The 13023-nt window shown below is 38.2% G+C and overlaps 3 protein-coding genes across 3 annotated transcripts; all 3 read right to left on the reverse strand.

Annotated features, from left to right (window-relative positions):
• Positions 1 to 2177: 2177 nt before the first annotated feature.
• On the reverse strand, positions 2178 to 2864 carry LOC114719413 (uncharacterized). Its single transcript, XM_028904901.1, has 4 exons — positions 2834 to 2864; positions 2646 to 2739; positions 2461 to 2559; positions 2178 to 2354 (listed from the first exon to the last, which is right to left on the reverse strand). Exons 1-4 carry the CDS (start codon positions 2851 to 2853, stop codon positions 2250 to 2252), a joined length of 318 nt encoding a protein of 105 aa, XP_028760734.1. The 5' UTR covers positions 2854 to 2864; the 3' UTR covers positions 2178 to 2249.
• Positions 2865 to 3400: 536 nt separating this feature from the next.
• LOC114719481 (uncharacterized) lies at positions 3401 to 9306 on the reverse strand. The gene is made up of 8 exons (XM_028904993.1): positions 9286 to 9306; positions 4982 to 5290; positions 4697 to 4906; positions 4399 to 4608; positions 3971 to 4312; positions 3631 to 3891; positions 3477 to 3554; positions 3401 to 3421 (listed from the first exon to the last, which is right to left on the reverse strand). Exons 2-8 carry the CDS (start codon positions 5288 to 5290, stop codon positions 3401 to 3403), a joined length of 1431 nt encoding a protein of 476 aa, XP_028760826.1. The 5' UTR covers positions 9286 to 9306.
• A 1574-nt stretch (positions 9307 to 10880) lies between these two features.
• On the reverse strand, positions 10881 to 12770 carry LOC114719475 (uncharacterized). The gene is made up of 4 exons (XM_028904986.1): positions 12702 to 12770; positions 12366 to 12611; positions 12125 to 12265; positions 10881 to 11595 (listed from the first exon to the last, which is right to left on the reverse strand). The coding sequence occupies exons 1-4, from the start codon at positions 12708 to 12710 to the stop codon at positions 11212 to 11214; spliced, it is 780 nt and encodes a 259-aa protein (XP_028760819.1). The 5' UTR covers positions 12711 to 12770; the 3' UTR covers positions 10881 to 11211.
• Positions 12771 to 13023: the final 253 nt, after the last annotated feature.

Consider the following 13023-nt stretch of genomic DNA (forward strand, 5'->3'; position numbering starts at 1 on the left):
ATACTTTTTTTTTCAAATAACCCTTCTAATAATTATAGTTCTAGTCAATACATTTGATTAGTAAGGATATTTTAGGAAAAACAACATCTATTTAGGACAAATAATTAACTCAATTTACTTCTTTAATTTTCTCAAATTAGTCAACTGGCTCTTATAATTAGGATCGGAGGTAGTATTTGTTAAACGAAGCCAGAACAAGTTTGCAGTGTAATTTCCAGATTTCGTTGAATCTCCGTATATAAATAAAGCTATAGTTTCGTTTCTTTCCCCTTTGAAAATCCTAGCATTTCTTTCAATCCACACAGAGCAAATGGCAGTACAGTAGCGACTTATACAAGTAAATAAGGTTAATCTTTTGACCCTTAAGAACCTCAAAAAGCTGAAAGCACCAATCCGTGATAGAAGAAAATACCAACCAGGGCATCAATTTACCAATAAGGTCCTTAATTAGACCACGAGTAACATTATCCACCTCATATGCATTTGAAAATTGATGAATCGATCTTTAGTCAATAATCTAATTAAAATTAAAGCATCTTTAGGTAAATCTAATTTATACCCCAAACAAGTTTGGCCCACGCGTATCCAAATCTAATGGTGTATATACCATTTGTTGTAGGAATTCATCATTTACTGTTTTACATCCAGCATACCATTTTAATTATCCCAAATTCTTCTAATAATTTTCCTCCCATGGTAGATTGTGCTAGAGGGTGGCGTATAAAGCCAAAAGTCTCCATTTTTCAGATAAATTATCAGCTTTTGAGGCTAAATCCCAGCAATATTTGCCATAATTTCTGCCTGGTTCCAGATTTCACAACTTGTAACACAAATTAAATATCCTTCCAACTCAACTAATCAAAGCACTGGCATGCTTCCTTCTTTCCCCCATAAGAAAAATCACAGCAAGCTTGCTACGCTTGCTTCACAAACACAATTGTGGAAGCAACAAAATGCTAATTAGCATGCATGTATGGAACATGAACACAGAATTAACCAGGCGACATCTATCTGTCTGCGAAGGACATTGATGTAGAAGCCCTTTTTATAGTGGTTAAAAACGGATTTCTACACCCATTTTGTAATCAATTTAGATACAGGCGGTGTAAAAAGTCTTTCTACTTCGGTTCTAGGTCCGCTGTAGGATATATACTACATCCAGTTCTTAATATAAAAACTAGTTGACTAATTTAAATAGATTAAAAAAATTAGTTAAGTTAGTTATTTGTAATAAGTGTGTATTATCTTTCCTATAATATCTTTGCTAATCAAGTATATTGGTTAGAACTACTATTATTACAAGGACTATCTTAGAAAAAAATAGATAAATATAATAGACAAAGTGAATTGGGATCTTATATTTAGGACCAAAATAAAAGTTAAACGAGCTCTTATATTAAAGACTAGAGGTAGTAATTAATTGGTGTAGAAAAGAATATGAAAAACAAAAGCTTTCTCACTTCTACACCAGTACTTCTCACATGTAACTGATGGTGAAAGTGACAGGCGCTACTACAAAATGAAAAGTACTCGACGGTTATTTTGGATCATATTTGACGGTTAAAAACCGTCAACTATACTGGCGTCATATATTTCAACAGCAAATATTTGACGGTTATTAACCGTCAAATATTTAAATCATACTTGACGGTTACTAGAGAAAAACCGCCAATTATTTTGAGATTATAATTGACGGTTCCAAAAACCGTCAAGTATTCTGTAATACTTGACAGTTCCATAGAGTGACCGTCAAGTATTATAAACATACTTGACGGTTATTTTTGAAAAACCGTCAAGTATTATTTAATACTTGACGGTTTTAAAAGTAACCGTCAAGTATGTTATAATACTTGACGGTTTTAACTAATAACCGTCAAGTATTATTCGTTTTTTTTTTAAAAAATTCGTTCTCCTTTGCCAGCAACCCCCTGCAATTTTGAAACCGATAACAAAGGCTCATTCAACATAATCATGCAGGCCAGCATTCAAACCAATTCAGCCATATCCATATATGTTAATGAACCGAAAATATTTACATTATCATATATATATACATGAACCAATGAAAACCAACTGTGATATATTAAAATTCTGGCAAGTACAAAAAGGTGAACCAATTCCAAAATTAGCCAATTGCCAAAGTTGTGCAATGCCTAAAACTAACCAACAGCCAAAAATGAACCAAAACCAAAATTATATTGAAACCAAAGCTAGCTGTACGTACATACACTGTCTTAATGTACACTTCCCTATCTATGTTGTGCCCACTGACGGAATAAGGCCATCGCCAACTCCTCAACGATTTCTTCCATCTGAGCAGATGAATACACTGTGCAATATGTGTCGGCAAAGTACTGTATGCAACCACAAATTATGACTTAAGTTAGATAGAAATGTAAAGCTACAGTAAGTACAATAATTCTTAAATATATAAATTGAACCTTAACAAATGCATATTACCTGCGTGGGAATTGAGTCAGCATTGTGCAGAATTATCTCCTTCATAAATTTCATCACGCAATATCCACAATGGGAGCTCTTGTTGGGCTGACGTGGGCACTGTAAAGAATGGAAAAGGAAATAATATTAGTCAATCATATAAATAAACCATATTTAGTAGAATAGTAAATCATGGTAGTGAATACCTTCACTTTCTTCCACGGGAAGGTATCGTCAAATTGGCCGTTTTTTACCAGGGGGCAGGGTAAGGCCTGATTTGTGCGGTATAGCCACAAAGCCCTGAGAAGACAATAAAATTGAATATTAATGATTGTCAAAAATTTGATTGAAGCAAGAAATTAAATTAAATTTAAATAATAGATATAAATATTACTTGTTGAACAATGAAACCATAAATGGTCGATTGGTTGGATCCCCATGAAGAGAATCAAGATACTAAATCCTCGGCTTTGTGGGATTGACCACAATCAGCATCCAGTGTCCCCTAAGTATAAGAAAGACAATTAGAACTATTACAAATTATTTTGAAAATGAAAGAATTTAGGAAAGTTTACCCTTGACAATAAGGCGCCAAAAACAAAGTCTGAGCCCCCAGTGTTGCCCTAGAAATGAAGATATCTAACAAGTCTCTGGATAAGTCTTTCTTCATATTAGGTCCGTGGCTAGCAAAAGTGTGGGGGCTGATAATCTTGAACTTGTCATCAAGGCCACCAGGGGCTATGAAGTTCTTGAAAAGATATCTAAATCAACAAACAAAGATATCAGTAGAATAAATGTTCAAGTACTTAAGTATTTAGTTAAGGTTTTAACAAATACCTGATATAAAAGTTACAGGCATTTGTGCTGGCCATTCCATGCGTCAGAATCTCTTTCAATACTTCATTTGTGACATAATCTGACGAGGGTCGACCGTATACCTCTGGCTCAAACTCTAGGGGAATCATGAAATCCTTGCCATGTTCTAATCTGGCCCCAATTGCATATTCCTCAAGACATATTCGGAATCTTGATGATACCACTTGAATGGGCTCAGAGGGCTGCTTCTGTGGTGATGATAATGAGTGATCACCCAATAGGCTCTTCTTCCCCTTAGACTGACAAACAAACTGTTAGTAATTAAAATAGAGTTTATTTTAAATCAGCTGAATTTGTAGACCTATACATATATACCTTTGAAGGATGTCCTAATGTAAGAAGACGGCCAGGCCAAGCGACAAAGCTACCCACTGCTTGAGCCACTGTCTCTGCATCTGGGGTGGGAATCGGGAGGGCATAATTCGCATCAATAGCAGTGTTCAACTGCACCCTCACATGATCAGCAGGGAGAGGAACATTATGAATTATACTCTCCCCCGGTAAATTGAACATGCGGCCCGTTGCAACAGTGTGATGTTTAGGGCTATCCGCCATACACTGAACGTCCGCTTCACCCTGATTTGTTTAACATAAGAGACAAGTTAGCTAGATATATAAATTATTGAATGTAATTATATAAACACAAGTATTATACCTCAGGTAGCAAGGGGAATGTGCAGCTGTCTTTGCCACTTGGGCTGAGATTCGGAGCCGGCTGTGGTGCTTGATTCTTGATCAACTGCTCGATTAGGAGCGCTTGCACTTTAACCTGCTCCTTTAACCAGCGTGTTTCTTCCTTCAGCTCCATGAACTCAGCAGAGGAAGGCGTGCACGATGAAGAGGGCTTTTGTTGGTACCCAAAGTAATCTCTCTTGGTGACTCCATAACCGACACCCCTAAGAAGACCAGGATGGTCAGGAGTCCCCAATGCCCTCCTCAATATATCCTGGTCATCTGCAGAATATGCCCCCTGCGAAACTTCCTGGGACAAACTCTCCTGTGCAACAAACATTGATATAGTTATTCATACTTAAAGATATTTGACAATAACGTGAAGATTATTTAATTTAGAATAATACTCACCATCCTGTCCACGACCTCCTTAACGCGAGGATTATCAATTTGGCCATCTTTATTTTGCCTGGCCAGTGCCCACAGCATCTGACGTGATACAGTGACATCTGATCCCTCCTGCTGAGTCACCTCTTGCTCAAGGCCCGCATAACCCAAGCGGCCCTTTCGGTAGGGATACTCATTCTTCTTTACTCTTTCCTTATTTTGGGAACTTAATTCCTGCAAAAACAAAGTAGATTCACAATTAAACAATATATAGATTAAACAAAATGGACTATTTAATATCAAAAAGAGCGAGGATTATTACTTGAAATTGCCTATCACGACGTGACGTCACAAAAGCAGCCCAATCCTCTGGTTTGACCAAGTCCCGTATCAAGCTAGGAACCTGGGACTCGTCGGCTGTGGAAGGATCCTTCAAGTACTTGTGTGTGACAAAATATCGGAAAGAGCGTAGTGCCCTCCCAGCCTTCCCCTCCACAAACCTCTTCCTGCTCTCATCTATATCAAATGCAGACTGCAAAACATATAAAACAACACATTAGTGTCACGCAGCTTGTAAGAAAACGAAATTTGAGTTATAATATATTACCGATACATCTGTCCAAATAGTGTCTCGCACTGAACGATCAACCCTCCTCCAATGCTGCGCTGTAATGGGCACGGTGCTTCGTGCCACTGCCCCAATATAGCTGATAAATTTATTTGACCGTACAGCTTGTCCTTTCTTATTCCACTGTACGGCAAATTTCTTTCCTTCTGTTCGAGCTTTCACGACCTCTTGCATGACACAAAGGCCCCTCTGTATGCGTGCTGCCTCCTCTTGCAACTGTCTCTCCTGCTCAGAGGCATCTCTCGGCTGAGATGGGTTATCAGTGCTAGATCCGCTATCGTCTGCCATCTGCAATGAAATTGAAGTAAACAAAATGAATCAGAATCCATTAAATGAAAATAAAGTCATTAATGACGAAATTTATTTGAACAAAATTAAAACAAATAAAAGAATCAAAGAAAATAATGAGAGAATTTACATGCATGTTTAAGAAGATCTTTTTCTTTTTCTACTCTTATGTTTTTGCATGTTCTTCTTGGTTTGAATTGTTTTGATCTTCTTACGAAACACTTTCCCCCTCTTTGAAATCCATATTCCGTCGTTGTGATCATGCCTGACATACATGTATTGATCTTCATTTAAATGAGAATCAAGTGAGGCCTCTTGAAATGGATCATCTTCAATTGCATTGTCTTCATACCCCGTCTCTTCAATATCCATTTTATTAGTCAACAAAACAATAGACCATCCTTTGGCAGCCGGGTCAGGGACATAAAACACTTGCGTAGCCTGAGAAGCCAAAATGAATGGCTCTTCCTTGTATCCTTCTTTATTCAAATTCAATTGTATAAACCCTAAGTCATCAATCCTCAATGCATTATTATTATCCACCCATTTGCAACCAAATACCGGAACTCTGAATTCAATGTAATCCAACTCCCAAATATCCTCAATCACTTCAAAGTATGACATACGTGCATAGATAGGATTTTTATCTTTGGCACTCGATATATGCATGGTACTAGCTACAAGAGTTACGCCACTATTTTGCTGTTTACTCCGATCATCTTGTTGTTTAGTATAGAAAGTGAACCCATTCATAAGGTAGCTTGTGAAAGAAATCACATGTTTGCTCGGTCCATCTGCCAACAACTTTAATTTCTTCGAAACAGAATTAGGATCATTATTATACTTGCCATGCACATGCTCTCTCAACCATGCTGTAAATTGTTTATTGTGTGTTTTGGTGTACCAACTTTCAAGTTTATTGGGATTATCCCTCTTTAGCTCATCAATATGCTCATGCACATAGTCCTCAATCTCTTCGGAGTTGTGCAATACATATAGATGTGCCTGCTCCCACTGTTGGTTTGAAATAGTTACGACTTTCTTTCCCATAATCCCTTCTCCATCTGTCCTTCCCTCATGACGAGACATTGGAACCCCAATATCACTTGCATTTTTTAAGTAATGGGTACAAAATTCAGTAGCCTCTTCACAAATATATCGTTCTACAATACAACCCTCTGGCCGACTTCGATTTTTCACATACCCTTTCAATATTTTCATGTAACGCTCAACTGGGTACATCCATCTTAAATACACTGGGCCACACAATTGGACCTCTCTAACTAAGTGGATGGTTAAATGGACCATGATGTCAAAAAAAGCCGGAGGAAAATACATTTCAAGTTCACATAACGTAACTATGATTCGGGTTTGCAATCTTGGCAATTTACTAGGATTAATCACTTTGCTGCAAAGAGACTTAAAGAAGAAACATAACTTTGTGATCGTAACTCGTACTTTATCAGGTAAAATAGCCCGTATTGCCACTGGAATAAAGTTTTACATTAAGACATGACAGTCATGAGATTTTAAACCTTTTAACTTCATATCCTTCATTGACACAAGGTTACTAATGTTAGAAGAGTAACCTTCGGCACTTTTACTGAAGCAAGAAACTCACAAAAACTACTTTTCTCTTTTCTAGAAAGGGTGTGAGCTGCCGGACGAAGAAATGTACGAGTTCCCTTATCCTCTGGTGCCAATTCCTCCCTTATCCCCATTTCAACCATGTCTAGCCTGGCATTTATGCCATCTTTAGTCTTCCCGGGAATATGGAGTAATGTGCCAAACAGACTTTCACATACGTTTTTCTTAATATGCATAGCATCAAGAAAATGTCTCACATTCAGGGTTATCCAATACGGCAGTATAAAGAAAATAGACCTCTTCTTCCACCCACTTGTCCCAACATGCTTCGCGAAAGGTTTTCCAAATTCACAATCTATATCTTTCACCTTTTGAAATACATCCTCCCCAATCAACGGTGTTGGTGCCTTACCTTCTTCTGAATTCCCATTAAAATATTTTTTGAATCGCCGGTAAGGATGATCACGATGCAACCATCTACGATGTCCCATATATGAATTTTTCATTCCATGCTTCAACCTTATGGAATCTGTGCTCTCTTCACAAATGGGACAACCAAGTTGTCCTTTAATGCTATACCCTGAGAGATTACCATATGCAGGGAAGTCGTTAATTGTGCCAAATAACATAGCTCTCAACTTGAATTTTCTTCCTTATATGCATCATATACATCAACTCCATTCTCCCACAATACTTTCAAGTCTTCAATTAATGGAGCTAGATATATATCTATGTCATTTCCCGGTTGCTTTGGCCCAGAGATTATCATAGACATCATTGAATACTTGCGTTTCATGCATAGCCATGGAGGAAGGTTATATATAAACAAAATCACTGGCCATGTGCTATGGGTGCTGCTTTGCATCCCATAAGGGTTCATCCCGTCGGTGGCTAATGCAAGGCGTAGATTTCTATCTTCTTCCCCGAATTCAGGATACTCAATATCAAACTTCTTCCATTCTGGAGAATCAGCAGGATGGCGAAGCATGCCATCTTTAACCCTTTCATCTGCATGCCACCTTAAATTTTTCGCATCTTCTACATTACTATACAAGCGTCTGAATCTTGGCACTATGGGAAAATACCATAATGCCTTCTTCGGGCTCTTCCCATTCTCTTGGTAGCGTGATGCATTACACTTAGGACACTCAGTTAGTGACTTATACTCCTTCCTAAACAAAATGCAATCATTGGGGCAAGCATGTATCTTCTCATAGCTGAGGCCGACAGAGCGCAACACTTGCTTTGCATCATACGTTTTACTTGGAAGCTCATTTTCTTTCGGTAGCATTTGTTTAACAAGCAACAGCAGTTCTGTGAAGCCTGTGTCGCTCCACCCATTTCTTGCTTTCAAATTATACAGTTTCAACACTGCAGACAATTTTGTGAAATCAGTACAACCTTCATATAGAGGTGTCTCAGCATCACACTTCAATCTATCAAACATTTCAGGACAATCGTCAAGTTCCCGTTCAATCGCATCTGTCATCTCCTCAAGACGATCAGCTTCACATGTACTCATGTCAAGATTAGATGATCCACAGCTTTCACTATGCCCTCGACTACTATTACTCACATCTCTTGTCTCTCCGTGCTTTGTCCAACACTTGTAACTTTGATCAATTCCATTGATAATTAAGTGGCTCTCACAATCGGATGGCGAAACCCACTTCAAAAGGCAACACTTAAGACAGGGGCAAATAATCCTGTTGCGATCATCGGCGTGCTCAATCGCAAACTTAATAAAATCTTCTACCCCATCCCAATATTCTTTTGATAGACGATTGGCGGACATCCATTCTTTGCCCATGGTCCCCGACTAAGATGAATCATTTAGAGGAAAATGTGATCAGTGACTCAAAGATATTATGAGAATTAAACAAAAATAGAAAGTCAACACATGAGTCACTATTGATCACATTTATCCCTCTTTAATTCTACTTGCTAACAACTAGTAGTTGTTAACAACTAGTAATTCAACAAAAATTTACTTTCATTTCAGTTTGAAAAATATTCTACTACTACTAATGTGCTATTCCATTTGAAAAAAATTCGACAGCATAACGGCTTATAACTTAGAATTCCCCAGGCTTTATGGCAGAAAACCAAACCAGCACATAGTCAATTTCAATTACAAAAACAAAAATTGAAACATTAGCATTGCATTCCCCAGACTTTATCGCGAAAACAAAAAACTAAAACACCCTAAACCCAAACTGATCAAAATGCGAAACACCCATTTAGAATCAAGAACAGAAAAGAAAACCCATTCGGCCAAATAGCAAACCCATTTTCCGTGTGTGCATGGTGAACGGTCCTAGCATTATCCTATCATTCCCTTTCCACTACAATCATTTCTCAAAGGAAGAACTAAAGGAAATAAGGGGAGCGAGTGAAGCATTACCAACCTGGAGCCGAAATGACAATCTGGAGAAGCAGGAGGATGCCGCAACGATAATGGAGGACACCGAGAGGGACGATGATGGAGGACGAGCAAGGACGGGCACAAAAACCAAAAGGGAACGGCCGAAACAGAGGTGGGTACGGCGGCTTGGAGAGTCCGAAGCGGAAGGGGGCGCAATCGGGAGAATGCACGCACAATGACAAAGCAGGAGGATGCCGCACCGATAATGGAGGACACCGAGAGGGACGATGATGGAGGACGAGCAAGGACGGGCAAAAAAAGCAAAAGGGAACGGCCGAAACAGAGGTGGGTACGGCGGCTTGGAGAGTCCGAAGCGGAGGGGGCGCTAGAAATTTTGAACTGAAGAGACTGAACAGGGAAAGGGACGGGTTTTTAAGCACAATACTTGACGGTTTCTATTGATAACCGTCAAGTATTCTCAAATAATATTTGACGGTTTTAGATCAAAACCGTCAAGTATTACTAAACTTGACGGTTTTAGATCACAACCGTCAAGTATTACTAAACTTGACGGTTTTGATTTAAAACCGTCAAGTTTACCTTTAATATACTTGAGTTTACCTTTAATATACTTGACGGTTATTTTATAACCGTCAAGTATTTTTGGAATACTTGACGGTTTCTTTGAAACCGTCAAATATTGTTCTACTAAAATTGACGGTTTCTTTAGAAACCGTCAAGTTTTCTTTCGAGGGATTATATTTGATGGTTTTTATGATAACCGTCAAATATTTAGCGTCAAGTATTCCCCAATTTGTAGTAGTGAGGTCAGTGGACAGCTAGTGTTGGTGTTTTCTACACCGATTGCTAATGGAAGCAGTAAAGAAAGTCAATAATCTCGCATCTTATTTATGAAAATGTAATCAGTCACATTTTCTATCCGAAGGTGAGACTCCCAGATATCTGAAAGGAAAGTAACCAAGAGGCATATCTGTTCTCTGTTGCTTGACATAATCATTTGTGCCTTCTATGAACTGTGATTTTTGAAGATTTGCATTACTGGAGAAACACTCAAATTAAAGGCTTGCATCGAAATTATTATAGTTTTAGCTGCCAATGATATGTGAAGTGCAATTAGTTAATTAATTATAATAATTCAAAATCAGCAGAGGGAGAGAGAAATGTGGGGGGATGAGGAGGGTTTGCTTGATTCACAAACCTGGAAGAAATTAAAACACAGACATCATTATTACTAAGAAAAACACACACCTTCTTTTATGCTTGACTTGTTCTTTGTCTATATATAGCAAATTCTCCTCCCCTCCGCCTTTTTTGAGAGTAACATCGCCGTGTTTGAACATAAACAACAAATTAAACAATCATTGGACACCCAAATGACTTCTTTTTTACACTAATGGTTATTAAATCCTCAGTCATATATATAGGTTTAGTAATTTCATAAAGGTATAGGCCTATAGTGTAGCTATACTTTTTAAGTACTAGGTTGTGTTGTTGTGTAGTAGTAGAGGCTTGCATGTAAGCCTTTTTGGCATAGTCAGGACCGTAATTCATGACTGAAGCATTTAACAACTATTATTATAATCATCGTCTCGTACAGTCTCTACTTTTTTCTTTTTTCAAAAAAATAGAAATAAAAAGGAGAGAGCATTAGAAAATTGTACAGACCATAACTCGGAATTGGGAATCACGTGATGCCTTTAAGACAAAACCCCCGACCAAGTGATTAGTTAATTAAACCCCAAAATCTTCAATTTCGAGAGAGAACCCATAGAAGAGAGAGAGAGAACTTTGAATAATTCAGTCAAAATATCATAATTTTGACGGGGCTAAAGGAAAAAACAAGAGAGAAAATTTGTAGGTAGTAGTAGTAGGGTTTTTTTTCTGGCTTTTCTTTTTGTTGTTGTTCTTCTTCTTGTTTAAGTTTTCTGGGATGACGATGATGAATTATCTAACAGAGAGGAGATCTATGGGGGATGCCTTTTCTTCTGCTGAAGCTAGTGGCCATGTCTTCGTCGGAGACTTTGTTATGGGTCGCCGCCATGAGCCTCGCACACACGTTCCAGGCACTTCTCTTCTTCCTCACGATCTCAGTGCAGGCCATGGCGCTCACGGCGGCGTTATTGTCAGAACCAGAGGATGCCGAAGTGCAGGAGCTCATCGGCTCGTCGCCGTCGACGATGGTCGAACGAGGCGTCTCGTTGGTGATCATGTCTTCGTCCCCCATCGCCATCGTCATGTCTTGTGGCATCAGAAAATCTGGACTCAGCTGTAATGAATTGCACGTCCTCAAGTATGGTGACAGATCCTTGTAGTGTTTCAGCACAAAATCCACCTGTATATACACATAAACATATATATGATCAATATAATCAATATAAACGTTATAATTACTTTCTTCTATGAAACAAGATGAATTCCGCTAGGGTTTGAATTGAATTGTCGTTTTTAAAGAGACAAGGATGTGAAGAGATAGCATGCTAACACTGCAAATATACTTGGGTTATTATGAACAGACTGAAGTACTATATATATACGTACATAGAATTCAAATTTGTGCTAAAAGACATGACAAGATCATAAATGGGGCTTGACGACAAATCTTCGTTTTTGAAAAACTAGTACTTTAGAATGGTTTTATGATGAAATTTCTGTCTAATATATATACAACTATGTCATATACTAGACAAATTATGTGGTGTATGGGTATAATTTGAAGTGTTATGTCATGTATGATAAGAATATGGAACACTATATATAATTTTGCTTTGAAGTATATATATTAATAGACCTCCAAATTAAGTTAAGACACTTATGAATTGACTAAAGAGAGAATTGTGAGTATGAATTACTACTATTTGTACCTTACAACTGAGGGAACAATGGATGAAGGGTTCTTGGAGGCTTCTATCACAGGAAGTACAGTAGTTTCCTGAGCCCTTGAATTGCCTGTTTTGAGGTCTCTTCTTGATGAACACCACCTTAGCACTATTGATGGTGTAGGCCTACACACACACACACACAATCCAGTTGAGATTGCAGATGAAATTACAGAAGGGACGAGTTGAATTATAAGTTAGAAACAAGAAAGATAGATTAAGAAACCTGAACATTGGAGCAGTCTATGAGTTTCTGAAGATCTTCCAATCTGACAACGTCATGATAAACATAACGACGAACCTGGAGAAGCCTGTGGAAGCGATGAGAAGGCAAGCAGTGAGGACAGATACTAGTGCAACAATCCAAACAGCATATGTTCTTCTCATTCTTCTTTGAGTTTTCATGATATGAACATCCCACAAAGAACTTCTGAGTGTACAGAGCTTCCAACCAAGCTGGCTTCTGATATCCCTACATATATACATATAAACAAACGGAGACCAATAAGAATTTGCAGAGAGAAAAAAGATAGAGGCAGAGAAATTAGAGGGCAATTCAAACCATGATCATGTACTGGAAACTTGAGCTGGGATCACAGAGAGAGAGAGAGATTGATCGAAGGCAAAAGAGAAAGCAGAAGAGAGTATTTATGGAGGTTCACAATAGAAGGAAGGAGAGAGGACACGGGATATATTTATTCCTTGAATTGGTAAACAACAATTTGTCTGTAATATTGTGTGTGTGTGTGAGAGAGAGAGAGAGAGAGAGCGAACCGAAAGCAATAAAGAAAGAAAGTAAGATTAGAGGAGGAACGTGGGCGCTGTTCCCGTGTCTCCCATTCTCTAAGGGCCTCTCAATCGCACTCTTAAACTATTCTCTGCTC

Source organism: Neltuma alba, unplaced genomic scaffold (genome assembly GCF_004799145.2).
Source record: "Neltuma alba isolate B1F8T4 unplaced genomic scaffold, ASM479914v2 tig00011916_pilon, whole genome shotgun sequence".
In the NCBI taxonomy this organism is placed as follows: Eukaryota; Viridiplantae; Streptophyta; class Magnoliopsida; order Fabales; family Fabaceae; genus Neltuma; species Neltuma alba.